An 18,792-nucleotide genomic window follows, 5' to 3' on the forward strand; every position below is an offset into this window, starting at 1 on the left:
TGTGCAGCCATCAAATTCCTGCCATCAAGTAGTAGAAGTGAGACCGAAGAGGCTCATAGCTAAGTGCCTGACTTGTATACTGAGCATCACAGTGAAGGCCATATTCAGACTATGGGAGAAGGGACACAAGGACCCTGACACTTACTTCTGTTCTTTTCACCCTTACTTGTGTGCCCCTGCTCACACTCTCACTGGAACACATCATCATCAACACATCTTTGCCATACACCAGGCAAGGAATTGAAAGATGAAGGCCATAATCAGTCCCTAGGAAAGAGCATTTATTTCACACTAATTTTCATTATCTTTTTCCCCTTTCATCCTGATTTTAATGCATGCCATTTGGAAATGGTAAAGGCATCAACATGGGGGAGGGGAGGGATAGCTCAGTGGTTTGAGCATTGGCCTGCTAAACCCAGGGTTGTGAGTTCAATCCTTGAAGGGGCCACTTAGGGATCTGGGGCAAAATCAGTACTTGGTCCTGCTGGTGAAGGCAGGGGGCTGGACTCGATGACCTTTCAAGGTCCCTTCCAGTTCTAGGAGATGGGATATCTCCATTAATTTAATTTAACATGGGTTTTAACTGTTTGTTTTTTTAAATTTGGTAATGCTATAAAATGAAAACATACTGCCAAAAATCAAAAACAAACCCTGATCAGTTTGTCATTCAGGACACATCACAGTGTAGTGAAGGGTTTGTGTGTTAAACTCTGACACAGTAGATGCAATTTGTTTGCCTCGTATACATCCTCACCAACCCTGACTTTATTCTTTAGAGCCCCAATTCTGTAAACCTTTATATACACAAGTGGTCTCATAGAGTTCAATGGGGGCTACTCACCTGTATAAAGTTACTCATGTTACTGAAGTCAGTGGGAATTGAGGGCACCCAATACCTTGCAGGGGTGCTCAACACTCGGGCTATTGTAATGGTTTGATCCCATGACTGTTGTGCACATAAAGCTCTCATTGGATGTCAGTGGCAGTTCTCTGTGTAACAATTGCAGGATTGGATAAATGACAAATCCCTATTAGGCAAAATCAGATTAAAACTCACAGTTCAAAATATGTGTAACATTTTGGTTTTTAAGTCAAAATTGCTGTTCAGCCTTATTATACAATCCAGCATGTAGTTCAAAACACAACACAGGTATTTGAATAGTGAAAATTCAATATATACAGTGGTTTAATTCAGATTTTTAATATATTGCTTTTGCAGGGCCAAGAGGTCCCCTAGGTGTGACAGGAAGACCAGGTATGTGTCATGAACCAACAGCACACTAAAAAGCCTAATGCAGTATTCATTTTGCTTATTTTACTTACTTAGTATTACTTACTTAGTATTATGAAGGCAGTGATCATTTCTCATGTTTGAAAATGGACATCTCTAGGGGTATGTCTACACTGGTGTGCATACCTGAGTACAGTAACTCCTTGCAATGATGATTGTGAAGCTTGGTTGAGGTGGTGAAGTCAGAGCGTGGAAGAGGGTGGGATATTTCTAAATATCTGCTAAATAATGAACTAGCATTCGGCTGAGCCCTCAAGGGTTAACACGTTGTTGTTAATGTAGCCTCACACTCTACAAGGTAGCACAAATGGAGGGAGGGGAGACAGCATGGCAGACAGAGACAGAGACACACATACCGTGTGTGTGTGTGTGTGTGTATGTGTGAGAGCGAGAGATGCGCATTGCCCCTTTAAGTACGCTGACCCCACTCTAGGTACATTGCCTTTTTAAGTAGATCAGCAAGTTGAGACAGCAGCTGCTGCCAGGAAGCTCCCTGTTGTGTCCTCCACTGCTCTATAGAGATGGGGTAAGTGGGGGGCGGGAGCAGGAGCAGGGGGGAGGGGGACACCCTTACATTAACCCCCCTCATCCCCCCTGTGAACAGCAAGCAGAAAGCTCCCAGGAGCAGCTCCAAGGTAGGGTTACCATATTTCAATACTGCAAAAAGAGGACACTCCACGGGGCCCTGGCCCCACCCCAACTCCGCCCCTGGCCTCGCCCCAACTCCACAACTTCCCCGGCCCCACCCCAACTCCGCCCCTTCCCCAAAGTCCCCGCCCTAACTCCGCCCCCTCCCCTGAGCATCCCGCATTCCCCCTCCTCCCTCCCACCCCCCGGCTGCTGCTGCACTGGGGAAGTTCCTTCGGCCCCCGCTGTGGTGGAGAGCGGCGGGAGCTGGGAAAGTTGGAGCCCGGGGAGGAGGCGGTCCCCTTACCATGCCTCCCTATTTTCCCGGACATATCCGGCTTTTTGGAAATTCCTCCCGGACGAGGATTTGAGGACCAAAAAGCCGGACATGTCCGGGAAAATCCGGACATATGGTAACCCTACCCCAGAGCCACCTCCCGCCCACCCGCCGGACCCCCCCAGGCCTTACCCCAGAGCCACCTCCCGCCCACCTACCCGCCGGAACCCCCAGGCCTCACCTCAGAGCCGCTTCCTCCAGCCCGCCAGACCCCCCACCCAGGCCTCACCCCAGAGCTGCCTCCCGCCCACCGGACCCCCCAGGCCTCACCCCAGAGCCACCCGCTCTCCATAGGGCCCATCCTCAGCCTTCTCCTGTCTCAGTGCCCCCTCTCCTGAGAGCCTGCCCTCCGCAGCCCCCCCACTCTCCACAGCCCCCACCTCAGAGCTCCCCACCCCCTCCCATAGCCCCCACCTTCCATAGCGCCCCCCCACCTTCCACAGCACCCCCACCTCAGTCCTCCCCTTCACCTCCCTCCATAACCCCTACCCTTCATTTCCCCACCTCCTCCAATAGCCCACCCCCTCCACAGCCCCTCCACTCTCCACAGCCCCTGCCTCAGAGCCCCCCCACCCCCTCCCATAGCCCCTTACCCTCAGAATCCCCCCCACCTCAGAGTCCTCCACCCTTCACCTCCCTCAGGGGAGCCTCCACCCCGCTCCCAGCCGGACCCGGCGAGGCTGCAGCAGCTCAGACTGCGGGAGGCACTGCAGCGCGAGCCCTTCCCGGGTGGGGGAGCTCAGGCTCCTGGGAGCCGCCGCCGCCGCGCACTGAGAAACTTTCCCCTGCGCCGGGACCTGCTCCCGGGCAGCGGCTCCGCTGGGGGGAGGCAACCCCAGCTGCACGGACCGCTGGCGGGGGGGGGCTCCTTGCATGGCCAGGACGGGGGGGTGGGGAGACTGAGGCTCTGCCAGAGCCGCAGGGGATGCTCAGAGGAGGGAGAAGCGGCTGCGGTCCCCCGCACCAGCAGCTGGCTGCAGAGACGCCACCGCTCCTAGCCGTGGGGCGCAGGGTTGCAGCAGCATGGGGGGGGTTGCAATCCTCAGGCTGAGTGAGCTGACACCCCAAGAGGAGAGGGGGCAGTGGGTAGGGTTATCATACGTCCGTATTTTCCGGACTTTTTTATATATTTAAAAAATCCTCCCGGACGGCAATTAACAACTAAAAAGCTGGACATGTCCGGGGAAATACGGATGTATGGTAACCCTACTCCAAGGCAGAGGGCAGGAGCAGCACATGGCAGTGGGGGGAGGGACAGCTGAACTGCCGGCAATTGGTAACCTGCTGGGCGGTTGCCGCACAGGGAACTTAGGGGAGTGGGGAGCTGATAGGGGGGCTACCGGTCAACCCTGGTTCCAAGCCCCCACCAGCTAGCTGCAATAAGCTGCTCTTTCTGCAAGCAGTGGACAAAGCAGGTGTCTGCCAAACAACGTTATAAGGGAGCATTGCACAACTTTAAATGAGCATGTTCCCTAATTGATCAGCAACATAACAACGAAGCAACGTTAACCGGGATGACTTTAAGTGAGGAGTTATTGTACTAGATCATGTGCATGCAGGTGTAATACAGGCAAACCCACCCTGAGAGTGCACCTTTGTTGTGCTGGTCACACGTAGAAAACCACATCCATGCTGCTGCTTTAGTTTAGTGCTGCCATTTCGGGGGTCGTATTCCAGTATTCTTTGCATCAGATGGAGCCACTCCAGAAACTGATCTGTGGTGTGTTCTTGGTACCATGTTCCTTTCCTTCCTAAACCCCTGTGCAGAAGACGTTTTTCCCCACCTTCTTACATTTACCAGTGGCGCTTCCAGGTCATGTCACCTCTCACTTCTGTCTGGTCAAAACAGGGTCAAAGTCATGGATCCATTGGAGGAGCTGCTCCTGCTCCTTCTGTGGGTGAAACGTTTATGCAGTGGAATAGGTGCTCAGCGAGATGCTGGATTGCATTTCAGGAGCATTTTCTGAGATGTCAAAAACAGCAGGACTTGGGGGGATGAGAACAATTAATTCATGGCAGACTGGACAGACATGAACAATGCTGCTATTGCCATGAAATCCCCTTGGTTTACCAACGCTTCTAGTGCAGGAGAAGTAGCTCAGTGTGGTGTGATCACATCATCTTGCAGACTTGGGGAAACCAGCAGTGGCTCCAAAACTTCCGCATGAGGAAATAGACCTTCATGGGGCCATGTGAGGAACTAGCACCAATCCTCCAGTGCCTGACCACTTGATGAGGAAAGTTTTAGCACGGTGGTTCTCAAACTGTGGGTCAGGATCCCAAAGTGGGTCGTGACCCCATTTTAATTGGGTCACCAGGACTGGCATTAGACTTGCTGGGGCCTGGGCTCAAAGCCCGAGCCCCACCACCTGGGGCCGAAAAGTCCTGGGTTGGGGGGCTCAGGTTACCGACCACTCGCCTGGGGCTTAAGCCCTTGGGCTTCTGCTTTGGCTCCCCGCCCTGAGCGGTGGGGCTTGGGCTTTGGTGTTGGCCCCCCACTTGCGGTGTTGGGGCTCGGGCAGGCTCAGGCTTCAGTCCCCCCTCCTGGGGTCACGTAGTAATTTTTATTGTCAGAAGGGGGTCGCGATGCAATGAAGTTTGAGAACCCCAGCTCAGTGGTATGGACAGCTAGAGGTACATAGTAAACTGCTTTGGTGTTGGCAAGTCATCTGTTGGTGTTGTGAGAATGGAGGTTTGTGAAGTAATTAATGGTGGTGGAGATAAGAAATGTTCCTGAAATAATAGCTGGCTTTCAGAGGATGGGGGACCCAAACTACGCTGGGGCACCCAAATTCCACTAGGTCCATCAATGGCACTCAGATGCCCATAGTTTGCCCGACAAAAGGGGCCAGTGAGTATGTGAACCACAAAGAATACTATTCCATCATTCTTCAAGGCTTGGTTGACCACAGAGACAGGTTCTTAAGCACTATCACTGGAAGTATGGGAAAGGTTCACGATGCCAGGGGGCTGAGGAGATTTGGCTGGTACTTGAAGGGGGAAGCAGATACTTTATTCCCAATAACAATATTGTTATGAAAGGTGTATCTGTGCCAATAGTTATTATGGGGAACTCCACATACCCACTCGTGCCATGGCTCATGAATAAGGCTGCAAGTCTGTCATGGAGGTCACAGAAGTCACGGCTTCCGTGACTTTCCGGGACCTACATGACTTCTGCAGCGGCAGTGCGGCTGATCCCAGGGCTGCCTCAGGGAGCTTGCCCTGGGGGCCGCCGAAGCAGCAGTGGTCCCAGGCATGGCCCTGGGCCACCCCCCCAGAGCAGCAGCGGGACCCCAAGCGGCTCCCCTCCCCCAGCAGGAGCAGCACCCTGGAGCCTGCCAGAGCAGCAGCAGCACCTTGGATCCCCCCAGAGCACCTAAGATTTAGTCCCGGGTATTTTTAGTAAAAGTCATGGACAGGTCACAGGCCGTGAATTTTTGTTTATTGGTCGCGACCTCTCCATGACTTTTACTAAAAATACCCGTGATTAAAAGGTAGCCTTACTCATGAAACTGTATAGTGATGTCAGGGCCCTGGGAAAAGGGAATTCAATTTTGAGCTCAGCGGCTGCAGGATGGTAGTGGAATCTGCCATTGGTAGACTCAAGGCTAGATGGCGCTGCCTTCAAACATGTCTGGATGCCAGTTTGCTCAATGCCATTTATATAATCGTGGCCTGCAGTACACTGCACAAGGCAAGGCAAAAGGCAAGTATTTCCACCTGGAGTAGGCTCAGGACATTGATTGTATGCAAGCCCAGTACAGGCAACCAGCTCCAGAGTGGTACTGGGTCCAGACTGGCAAGGAAAATAAGAGTTGATAGATCCTGGCAGTGCTGGGAGAAAGAGGATGATGTCTGACTTGTGCTGCTACTGGGGGGCACTTTGATAGCCTTTCATAAATCTGCTTTAACCTTAAATGAAGGTACATGCCAAAATTGGTATAGGCCACAAGTGGCTTTTTATTATTTTAGTTTTATCTGATTTGCACTTGCTGGGATTGTCACTGTTTGTGCTTGTCACAGTTCACGCTGGTATGTAATCCATTTTAACAGTTTTCCTGGAATGTGTTTACTGGTTGAGATGGGGTTGGGATGGGGACAGTTGAAGTAATTGCATGATTGTTCAGATTGTCACCATGTAAGTGCTTGCCCCAGTTCACACACTGTTGATCCTCTCTAGACAGATTTCCTGAAATGTGTTTGTAATATGGGGTGGAGTTGGTGCTGGGGACAGTTGCGGTCATTGATGATTGTTTGTTTGGATTTTGCTTGTGACTTGCCCGAAGTGTAATAAAGAAATTACAAAATTTCTCATTTTTTCCCTTTGATAATATAGTAAATATTTGTAAAATTTCACCCTTGTTCAAGTCCCAGACCTTCCTGTACTGCTGTTTTAAGTGCTTCATTCTTTTTCGGCACTAAGCAGCAGAATGGTCAATGCCATACTCCACCAGCTTTCTAGAAACATGAGTGTTTATGGGGCTGTCCTTGCTGCACCAGATAAAACTGTGCTGCCAGTTGGACTCCTGCCAGATATTTATTAAAATTCTAGTGTCCTAGAAAGATATAGGTACAGGGAATTGTGGGCATGGGAGTGGAGAATTAGTGAGATTTGAGACCTTGTTACGATGCCTTCACCACATCAACCTGCAAAGTTGGATGGTTACAGCTGACCCGAGCACAAACCCACACCTTCAGACAAGCTAACTAGCTCAGGATCTACCCATCCTGAGATGCATGTTTCAGGTGTTTTGAGTGTGGACAAGGTTGGGGGGGGGAGGGTTGGGCGTATCCTTGCTCAGCATGTAAAGTCAGCAGTGTACACATACTCTAAATGGCCAAAACTCAACACACATTTGAATGATAGAAACAAAAGTTCTAATGTGCTACACCTTCCCCTGTTACAGAACACACTTTTTAAAAACTCTTATTAGCTCTATAAGGTCATCTAGGATCCTTGAAATTAAATAACAGTTTTATCTTTTGTTAGGTGTATCGAGACCTGGCGTAAATGGTCCACAAGGATATCCAGGACTGAAAGGAAATAAGGGAGAGAGAGGACAGCCTGGCATGAATGCTGTGGGATCTCCAGGACTTCATGGGTTTCCAGGCAGACCTGGTTCTGTAGGATCACCAGGTCCTCCAGGACAGCCAGGTACAGCATAGATCTTGTGTAACTGTGTATATCAGGGGTCGGCAACCTATGGCACGCGTGCCAAAGACGGCACATGAGCCGATTTTTAATGGCACACTGCTGCCTGCCGGGGTCCCGCTCAGCCTGCTGCTGAACCCCGGCAGCGGGCTGAGCCGGATCCCGGCAGGCAGCAGCGTGCCATTAAAAATCCTGCCCAACCCAGCCCGCTCTTCTCCGCCCCCCGCCTACCGCTCTCTCTGGTGGGGGCAGGGAGCAGAAGCAAGCTTGGTCCTGCCAGCTGCTGCTGTAGGGCAGGCTCCGCCGGCAGCCAAGCTTCCCCCTCCCCCGCCTCTTCCCCCAGCTTGCTGCGTCGAGCCCTGCCTCCTCTCCCTCCCTGCCACCGATGGCCCTTGCGAGGGAGGGGAGAAGAGCAGCCCCAGCGCCCTCACTTCTCAGACCGGTAAGGAGACAGAGAAGAGGCAGGGGGAAGGGTGGTAGGAGCCGGGCATATCCCTCCAGCCCCCTGCCGTGAGCTGCTCAGGGCAGGGGGCTGGGAGCACCCCCCTGATCGCAGCCCCCCCCAGCCCCCTGCCCTGACCCTTGCACCCCCCTTACACCCCAGCCCCCTGAATCCCCCCCACGACCCCATCCCTGATTCCTGCACCCTCCACACATACCCAGCCCCCTCACACCCCATGCCCTGACTCCTGCACCCCCTCACATGCCCCCAGCCCTCTGCCCTGACTCCTGCACCCTCCACACATCCCCAACCCCTCCACATTCCCCTGCCCTGACTCCTGCACTCCCCACACCCCCTGCCCTGACTACTGCAGTCCCCACACATACCCAGCCCCCCCACACCCCCTGCCCTGACTCTTGCACCCCCCACATCCCCACCTCCCACCCTGAGCACCAGGTTGACAGCGGGCTAAGCGGGGCCGGCAGCCGGGGCAAGGGGCTGGCAGCCAGAACCCCAGACCGGCAGTGGGTTGAGCAGGGCCGGCAGCCGGGACCCTGGCTGGCAGGAGCCAGCGGACGGAACCCCAGACCAGCAGCGGGCTGAGCTGCTCGGCCCGCTGCTGGTCTGGGGTGCCAGCCCCGCTCAGCCCGCCACCGGTCTGGGGTCCCAGCCCCCGGCCCCGCTCAGCCCGCTGCCAACCCGGGGTTCTGGCTGCCGGCCCCTTGCCAGCCGGGGTTCCGGCTGCAGGCCCCACTCAGCCCGCTGCCGGCCTAGGTGAACGGAACCCCAGGCTGGCAGCGGGCTGAGCAGGCTGGCAGCTTAAGATCAGCATTTTAATTTAATTTTAAATGAAGCTTCTTAAACATTTTGAAAACCTTGTTTACTTTACATACAACAGTAGTTTAGTTATATTATATATAGACCTATAGAGGGAGACCTTCTAAAAAACGTTAAAATGTATTAGCGGCATGTGAAACCTTAAATTAAAGTGAATAAATGAAGACTCGGCACACCACTTCTGAAAGGTTGCCCACCCCTGGTGTATATAATGGGCCAGATTATGGTCTCAATTACACTGGCACAAATCCAGAGTAATTTCAACATCTGTGGAATTGGCTGGTATCACTGAGATCAGAAAGCTGGCCCAGTGTCTTAACACTTCATGAGAAGTGACTTCTTGAGAATTCTCTGAATAGCCTGGTTGAATGGGAATTCCAAAGAGCAAACATTATGTACATTATTAACAGAAACAGTGCATGTAACAAAGTGCTGGGTTCCTCCGGGGGGGAGGGATAGCTCAGTGGTTTGAGCATTGGCCTGCTAAACCCAGGGTTGTGAGTTCAATCCTTGAGGGGGCCATTTAGGGAACTGGGGTAAAAATCTGTCTGGGGATTGGTCCTGCTTTGAGCAGGGGGTTGGACTAGATGACCTCCTGAGGTCCCTTCCAACTGTAATATTCTATGATCATTATTCTGAGATTCTGTATGAAAAACGTAAGGACTTCCCACCATTACAGAGAAGTTGGACAAGGGTGACAGTACACATCTACTGCACAGTGAGGAAGAAAGAATAGTCATGAAGAACACTCTGGTGATGTTAAAGGAAAGCCTGTTTATGTGGTTGACATTTCCAAAATTTCAGTAAGTCTGGAACAGTAAATTCAACAGGACCCAATTCAAACCCCATTGAAATCAATGGCAAAGCTCTTACTGACTACAGTGGGCTTTGAAGCAGTAATTCTGTGTGAGAATACGCCCCTTGCAATGCTGGTAAGTGGTAAGTGAAAAATGGGGTGATCAGCTAAGTGCAGGTTATAAAATTTGAGGAAGATGCAAACTCAGTGGGATTCAAATGGGTGTGCAACAGAACCAATTTTTTATTCAAAGTAGCAATTCATGGTAAAGCCAAATAAAGACTACTTTGTATTATAAACAGTAGGGCTGTTTATATTACCACCAAGTGTTACTGGTGGTAATACATTGTGCTATTTCTAAAGGCTTTTCTGTTGTTTTGAGGTAGCTGAGAATGCCGAAAGCAGCGCTAATGAAGAGACATGAGCAACATAAATTTGGGGTTCAAAGTTTCCCCTTTCATACCTGGAGCTTTAATTTATTTACTTCTCATCCAAAATAAAAGTACAAAATCTTTATCTGGAGTCACAGAACTGTGTTCTTTAAAGGTCATCACCCCATTAGCACAAACATATCCACCAGACCAAATGAGATTTACTGCTGCTTTACCAGATTTTTCCTCTGGTACTTCCATGTACAAGACCTTGTCGGTCTTTCTTCAAAATTTCAGATGTGTTTAGCGTAAGATTGTTCTTCCTTTGAGCCTGAATATCCTCTACAACCCATCATGGTGGTGTCTATCTCTCTTTCTCTTTGCAAAAAACTAAAACTCTTTGAACAGTCTGCTAAATTAATGTTGTCATACTCATGCTATCATCAGGTAAAGTAACGTTTGAAACGCACCCACCAGGAGTTCCAGGAAACCCCGGATGTGTGGGACCTCCAGGACTTCCAGGAGATAGTGGAGTAAAAGGTCAGCAATTGTGTGTGTGTGTGTGTGTGTGTGTGTGTGTGTGTGTGTGTAAATATGTTCCTAGAATTAATTTACTATTGATTCAGATGGAGAAACAAGATACAGACATTTCATTTAACCTTTCTATCGAACAAGAAACTGTTCCATGTTCAAGAAAGCTGCTGTAACTTACAGAAAACAACTGAGCTGAAAAATCAGATTCAGTCAAGATTCAATACAGAGCTGAATGTGATCATTCTACTGTTTGTCAGACTAAATAATTGGATCCGATTCTGCTGTACCTCATTTTCATGTGAGTGTAACTCCACTGAGTGCAGTAGGGTTTCTACAATACACCCACACGTGTGAGATCAGGATTGGGCCGTGTTGTGATTGACATGAACTGATCATTTCTTTTCAGCTAAAAAACGAGATATGTAGATGGATTAAAAATTATTATGCTGATTCTGGCTACGCCTTGGGAATTACCAATCAGAAATTAATTAATGAATTAATTTGTGTTAGCAGGACTTCTCCGTGTCTTTTTTTGTGTGTGTGGAAACAGCAAGAGGGCCAAGTTCCCCCTTGCACTGCCAAGATACTGGAGCCAGATAACTGCTCCAGTGGGACAAAGGGTAATTCCACTCAGGACAGTCTGGGGAAGGGAGAGTCACACACTCCCACAATCCTCACCTCTTCCTTCCCACAGTGCCATGTGAGAGAGGAGGCTGGAAATGAGGTCCCCCTGCAGATTGCACCACAGGGACTACTGCAGCTCTGTATTTTCCAACATGCTCACGATGACAACTTCTAGGGTCAGCCAGCCTATTGTGGAGCCACCATGCATAGGAGTTAAAGGCCTGGGCACGCTTTCCTCCTGCTTTACAGGATTTGGCTTATGAGTGTTTCTCAGCATAATACTAAAATAGTGAACAAAAACTAGGCTATTGAAACTGGGTGATCCTGTCTTTTAATTGATAATGCTGTAGGCTCTGGTGCCAAGAGATAAACCAGGCTGTGTTTAAAAGGATCTGTAAATCCTTGATTATTGATGATTAATGATTAAAATGAAGCTGTATTCCCAGAGTTTTCACACCTCTTTAACCCAGGAGATATGTTAAGTAGTTGAGCGGGCCTTATGCAAGCTATTCATTGAACACAGAAGTAATTTGCCACTATAACAATTAATGAAGGTATAATTTTGTTCCAGGTGAAGAAGCAAGTACTTGTAATCAATGCAGTTATATACCAGGAGGACCTGGATTTCCTGGTGCTCCTGGGCAAGATGGTCAAGAAGGAGTTACTGGTAAAATATCTTGGCTTTACTAAATTGTTATTGGGAAATGCCAATGTTTCTTCATGCACCATCTTTAGCTGCACAAATCCAACATCATTGACTCAATACAGTGAGATGCTTCTTTTAGTCAATACTCAAAACTGTCTGAAACTGGACGTTTGGGGCCAGGGACTGGATATCCAGGATGGAGGGCTTTGATTTTGTGGCCCACTAGTCCACTTTCTATGGGAAGAGGGGGCTGTACAGTTTAGATTGGTTCCCCTGCTATGGAGATGGAGGCTAACTCCTTGGGGACAGGTTGGCTAAGGTAGTCAGGAGGGGTTACACTGAGAGCAAAAGGAGAAGGTAAAAAAAGAGGAAGGATATGAGCACTCAGCAGAAAACTGAGATGTTGACAACAAAATTAATCAAGAAACCAGAGAACATGAAAACAAGACTTCTTCAATTGCCTATACTGTACACTAATGCCAGCAGCCTGGTAACAAACAAGAGGAATTGGAATTGTTCATTTATGAGCATAAATTTGATTTAGGTGGTATCACTGAAACCTGGTGGGATGATTCGCACGATTGGAATGTTAACATCAGTGGTTATAACCTATTTAGGAAGGATTGCGTGGGGAAAAGGGGAAGGGGAGTGGCACTCTGTCATTACCTGTTTCTGAGTCACTCTTAACACAGAAGAAAATGAACTTTCATGCTTATGGATCAATGTCCTAACACAGGGGTTCTCAACCTTTTTCTTTCTGAGCCCCCTCTCCCACCCCACCCCCCACTGTAAAAACTCCACAGCCCACCTGTGCCATAACAACTGGTTTTCTGCATATAAAAGCCAGGGCCAGCGTTAGGGGATAGTAAGCAGGGCAGTTGCCTGGGGCCCCATGCCACAGGGGCCTCCACAAAGCTACGTTGCTCAGGCTTTGGCTTCAGCCCCAGATGGCAGGGCTCAGGGCCCTAGGCTTCAGCCCCATGCAGTGGTGCTTTGGCTTTCTGCCCTGGCCCCAGCAAGTCTAACACTGGCCCTGCTTGGACCCTCTGAAACCTGCTTGCAACTTCCCCCGACCCCTGGTTGAGAACCACTGTCCTAAGAGATAAAGCACAAGATGGGTTATTGGTGTCTGCTACAGACCAACAAATCACACTAGGGAACAAGATGACTGCCTCCTTACACACCCATCTATAATGTTTATGGGGGGAAACTGTGTGATCATGGGGGACTTCCATTTGAGTGACATATGCTGGAGGTCTTATGCTGCTAGTACTAAAACATCCTTTGAATTTCTAAACATTATAGATAACAATTTCCTAATAAAGCGTTGCAGCCAACACATGGGGACTTCCTTATTAGACCTTGCCTTAATAGATAAAGCGGAACTGATCACACAACTAAAAGTTGATGGTAGCTTATGTATTACTCCTGGGGGAATTCTGTGTCGAAATCATACCTTCCGCAGATTTCTTGGCTCCCCTGTAAAAAAATGGGACCCGAGCTCCTGTCAGGGAGCAGGGTCAGGACAGGCTTGCAAAGAGCCAGCCCAACTCCCCGGTAGCACGGTGAGTGGGGTGGAGGCTAGCCCCTGGCTCCTCCCCTTCTGCTCCTCCCCCCTCCCTCCCTCGCAGTCACAGTTCCCCCAGCACCTGGGCAGTGTGGCTGCAGCTCCAGCCGGGCGGCACAGCTATAGCGCCACCAGACCAGGTGCTTCAGGGAGTGGGGAGCGGGGGAAGTTCCGGGGGGTGGGGGCGGGGAGCAGGGCGAGTTGCAGGGGGGCAGTCAAGGGGCCTGAGCCCTGCTGCTGGGGACAGGGCCAGAGCAAGCCATGGCCCCCCTCTACCCCCAGCATGCTTGGCTCCTGTCCCCAGCAGCCAAGCCCAGACAGGGAGCGAGCCCTGCCTGACTGCCAGGGAGAGCAGCCAAATGAGCAGGGGAAATGCACAAGGAAAGGATGGAGTCGCCCTTTCCCCCACTCCACAGGTAACGTGGGGTGGGGAGAGCAGGGAGGATTGGATAAGGGGTGGGGGGGCCCCAAGGGGGAGGTCAGGGGGTGGGGAGCAGGGGAGATTGGATAGGGGTGGGTGTCCCTTCTGGCAAGGAAAACATTTACCTAGGAAACCTTTAGTAGGGAGCCTGTATTGTAATTTTTCTAGGAAATTAATAATGGGGAGGAAGAAATTCCAAGATAACAAGTATACCGGAGGGATTTCTTTATACACCCACCAGCCAGCAATTTACCAATGTCTCTTCCAAGGCAGTTTGTTGATGTGTGCTGTATCCGAAAGGCAGCAATTCTCTGTATTGTATGTTAGTACCAGAGCTTGTCAAAGGAATGAAAAACTGATATATCTTTCAATTGTCACAGGTAGACAAGGAATAAGTGGTCCCAAAGGATCTCGAGGTTCTCCAGGGGCACAAGGGCCTTCAGGTCCTCAAGTAAGATTTAAGTTAAATGGATTTTTCAGTTGCAATATTGAATTTTCGTGAGCTGAGAATCGTGGTGTCTAGTTGTATTGCCATATGCAGGATATACTGTTACTATTTTAGCTTGATGGTTCCAGGAAGGTGGTACTTTCAGAGTCTAGAATTAGGGCTAATTTCAGTTTTAATTAAAAAATGGGGAGGGGTGTGGAAAAAATGTGCTTTAGCTTTTTTCCTTGTAAAGATATCCTCAAAAATACGAACCAGTGTAAACCAGTCACTAGGGTGGAAAGTGTAACATACATTTTTCCTGAATATCACAAGGAAATACACATCACCATGAATACCACAATGCCTGGGGTGGCCATTGAGCTTCATGAAATACATGCTCACTGGTCCTTTGATTTTTAGAAGTTCTCCAGATCAGTGCATGTTTATAGGGGCAATGCTGCCCACATTGTCACTCATGGTACTATGTCTGTTATATGCTCCTCTCCTAGCTGGCCACCTATAGGCCATCTCCTGAAACCCATTACCAGAGGCTATAATGACTTATCTAGGTAATGTGAGAGGCAGCATAACCTGTTGAATTTTAAAGGGAACTAAGAGCAAGAGCCTCCTGTGTTCAAATTTAGGCTTGACCCAGACTTCCTCTGTCATCTTAGTCAAATCTCTCTATCTTAGTGTCCTCAGCTATGAAATAAAGATGGTAATGACAATGATACCTATCTCACAGTCAAAGGTGGTTGTGGAGACTAATTAGTTAATGTGTTTAAAGTGTGTGTGTGTGTGTATGTTAAAATTCACTACATACACTCCAAACCGCATATTTATTCAGATAATTGTCCTTTATAAACCTGTTCTTAATGTTGGTGATTATCCCTAGACCCCAGTGCAAGCCATGGAGTTCCATTTCCCCTACAAAGCACTGGAAATGTTTCACTGGCTCACCCCAAAATGCTAAGGGCAGCTCTGATTCTTAGGAATTCTGGGATGCTTTGTTCCCTCAAGCAGGCACAGTGGCTCCTCAAGCCCCAGGGAGTGCGGGAGAAGCTAGCTTTATGCTGCCCTTTGAGAGGGTGTAAACCCCTAGCTCTATTGGCTGGGGCAAGAGACAAAGATTCCCTCAAAGCATCTTTAAGGGATCTGCCTTGTGTCTGCTTCAACTTGCACCAGCAGTAGTGGCTCCCTATTAATTAATTAATTAATATTATTTTATTATTAGACATGTTACAGTAGTGCCCAGGAGCCCCAGTCATAGACCAGGACTCCCTGTGCTGGACTCAGTATAACTAGGGCCCTACCAAATTCACAGCCATGAAAAACGCGTCACGGGTCGTGAAATCTGGTCTCCTCTGATGACATCAGTCTTTTGTGTGCTTTTACCCTATATCATACAGATTTCACAGGGGAGACCACCATTTCTCAAATTGGGGGCCCTGACCCAAAAGGGAGTTGCAGGGGGTCACAAGGTTATTTTAGTGGGGTAAGGGTATTGACATCCTTACTTCTGTGCTGCCTTCAGAGCTGGGGGGCTGAGAGCAGTGGCTGTTGGTTGTGCGCCCAGCTCTGAAGGCAGCGCCCCGCCTGCAGCAGTACAGATGTAAGGTTGGCAATACCATATCATGCCATCCTTACTTCTGTGCTGCTGCTGGCGGCAACTCTGCCTTCATAGCTGGGCTCCCAGCCAGCAGCCACCACTCTCCAGCCACCAAGCTCTGAAGGCAGCACAGAAGTAAAGGTAGCAGTATCACACACATCCCCTACAATAACCTTGCAACCCCCCCCCCCCCACAACTCCTTTTTGGGTCAGGACCCCAACAATTACAACACCATGAAATTTCAAATTTAAATAGCTGAAATCATGAAACTGACGATTTTTAAAATCCTATTACCATGAAATCAACCAAAATGGACCATGAATTTGGTAGGGCCCTAAGTATAACACAGAACAAATTGATCATCTCTGTCCCAAAGAGCTTACAATCATCAGTTCACCAGCCCAGGATCACCAGAGTACAGTGTGCTTCAGACCCCAAATGTCCCTTACACTGGGGGACCTGTAATGGGTGACATAGAGCCATCTGTGTCAGCATTAGCATGCAACAGGAAATTCCCATCTTAGCCCTGATCTACACTGGAGGGGGGGCGGGGAGTCAATCTAAGTTACGCAACTTCAACTACGTGAATAATGTAGCTGAAGTCGACGTACTTAGATCGACTTACTGTGGTGTCTTCACCGCAGTGAATCGACTGCTGCCACTCCCCCGTCAACTCTGCCTGCGCCTCTCGCAGCGCTGGAGTACAGGAGTCTACGGGAGAGGGCTCGGGGGTCGATTTATCGCATCTAGATGCGATAAATTGATCTCCGCTGGATCAATAGCTGCCCGCCGATCCAGTGGGTAGTGAAGACATACCCTTAGTGGTTTAAGCCATCTTTCTGTCATTCCTTTCCACCACCAGGGCAGGGCAAGGATCTGACCCCCTAACTTAAATTATCAGCCTCAGGTACAACAAGCAAATTAAAATAATAATTCTTATTTGACTAGTGAAATTAGTGAAGACAAAATTAAATTAAAATCCTGGGACCCTCTAAAGAATTGCCTAAGAAAGAAAGAAAATTAGTCATTTAGTGTTGATATAAAAAAACTACTTGACATAAATCTAACATGGAAATTCTTAACTGCTGTGTCCTAGGGACTTCCAGGTTTTCCAGGAGATCAAGGACTGAAAGGGCCAAACGGTGAACCGGGATATGTGTATCCAGAAGGGCAAAAAGGAAACAGAGGAGATCCAGGGATCAGAGGAAATCCAGGGAGGAAAGGTTCAGATGGATTGCACAAAAAACATGGTTCAAAAGGCTCAAAAGGTTTAAAAGGCGAAAGGGTTGGTATACATTATTTTCAATTATTTTAGAATTAATAGAAAGCTAAGTAAATAATTATACATTTCATAGCCCTATTCATTAGAATTAAAACACTGTAACATCTGTAAAGATAGCTAAGTAAACTTAAACATGCTCTAACCCAGTGGTTCTCAACAAGGGGTCCAGGGCCCCCTAGGGGGCAGCGAGCAGGTTTCAGGGGGTCCGCCAAGCAGGGCCAGCATTAGACTCACTTGGGCCCAAGGCAGAAAGTGGAAGTCCCACTGCATGGGTCTGACGCCTGGGGCCCTTAGCCCCACTACCCAGGGCTGAAGCCAAAGCCTGAGCAGTGTAGCTTTGCAGGGCCCCTTGGCAATTGCCCTGCTTACTATCCCCCAATGCCAGCCCTGGCTTTTATATGCAGAAAACCAATTTTTGTGGCCCAGGTAGGCCATGGAGATTTTATAGCATGTTGGGTGGGCCTCAGAAAGAAAAAGGTTGAGAACCCCTGCTCTAACCCAACCACAGCATATAGTCTTGATGCAGGAGTTACTGGGTAATATTCTATGGTGTGTGTTTTGCAGGAGTTTAGATGAGATAATCGAACGGTCCCCTCTGGTCTTAAAATGTATAATCATAAAAGATATCCAGGCATTGACGCTGATTGCTCTGTAGCTACAAGGGTTAGGGGAATCAAACTTTTTCAGCACTTTTTTTGTTCTGCAAAAAATGTTGATATTTCAACTTTTCATCCCAATTTGGACAAAAATATTAAAATACAAGAATTTCCCATAGGACAGAAATTTTTATTTTTGTCTAATGTTTTCTGTGAGGCTTAAAATGGTGGCAAAGTGGTAAAGCTTTGATTACACTTACTCATTTGCAATTTGTATGGAATTGTGTGGGCAGCTTCCATTATACATTGGCAAATTTAGTCAAATCAAAGCATTGATCAAATCATTTTTATGGTCTATGTTACATATACATAAATTGGAACATGAAAGGTCCTATTCATTAGTTTTAGCTGCTGGAATGTCTCTAAGAATTTGTATTGGAAGAAGTAGGTTCCCTGGGAGGATCAGAAGGCAGTATCCCAGAATGGGCAAATACCTCCTGTATTCTTGCAGTACTACTGCATTTTCTTTTAGGATCTCACAAAGGCACAGGATTAGATAAGGATACAATAAACAGACAATTTTGTGTCTCACACTATGTAAGTCAGGAGTACTTTGCTTAAGATGATTGAGTTATTCTTTTGTTAAAATAGTGTGAGATCATAATCAGTCCAATGTATCAAAACTTGTTGCTGCTGGAACTAACACGGAAAAATAAGCAATGCACACTATGCAAATATATCTAATTATTAATAGGGACTGGATGGTTCGAAAGGGGACAGAGGGTTATCAGGATTGCCTGGTAACCCAGGTCTTCCTGGAGAAATGGGGCTCACTGGACCACCAGGATATGGACCACAAGGAATGACAGGTCCCAAAGGCACTAAGGGAATGTCTGGATTGCCTGGATTGCCTGGAGAAATTGGTTTGTAATTTTATATCTTATCACTAGCTTCCCTTTTTAAAGTGTTTGACTTTCATTTAAACACACTGATGAACTGACCTGTATGGTGGCAAGTGATGTGATTTGGAAGGATGCAAAGTAGTTTACAATAGAAAGATAGTCAAAGTTTCTGAGATAAGCTAATAGACACTAAATTCCCAGGACCCTAGCAGTAAAAAGATTTAATAGTCATCGGTGCTAGTTGATGGCCAGAAGACACTTTGACTCTGTCAGGCATAGGTTTCCCCTCCCAGAAATGAAATTATTTGATTGTATCAATCTGGTTGT

The 18,792-nt window shown here is 48.4% G+C and overlaps 1 protein-coding gene across 2 annotated transcripts in view; it reads left to right on the forward strand.

The window, feature by feature from the left end:
• COL4A3 (collagen type IV alpha 3 chain) overlaps positions 1-18,792 on the forward strand; it is a 79,273-nt gene that overhangs the window by 23,610 nt on the left and 36,871 nt on the right. For both annotated transcript variants that reach the window (XM_029911101.1, XM_029911102.1), the window contains exons 15-21: positions 1,220-1,255; positions 7,249-7,413; positions 10,304-10,396; positions 11,586-11,681; positions 14,029-14,099; positions 16,782-16,970; positions 18,318-18,486. In XM_029911101.1, coding sequence (XP_029766961.1) covers positions 1,220-1,255; positions 7,249-7,413; positions 10,304-10,396; positions 11,586-11,681; positions 14,029-14,099; positions 16,782-16,970; positions 18,318-18,486 — 819 coding nt within the window. The remainder of the gene's footprint in view (positions 1-1,219; positions 1,256-7,248; positions 7,414-10,303; positions 10,397-11,585; positions 11,682-14,028; positions 14,100-16,781; positions 16,971-18,317; positions 18,487-18,792) is intronic.

The sequence above is a fragment of the Terrapene carolina genome, unplaced genomic scaffold, assembly GCF_002925995.2.
Source record: "Terrapene carolina triunguis isolate 2854851 unplaced genomic scaffold, T_m_triunguis-2.0 Scaffold88, whole genome shotgun sequence".
NCBI classification, from domain to species: Eukaryota; Metazoa; Chordata; order Testudines; family Emydidae; genus Terrapene; species Terrapene triunguis.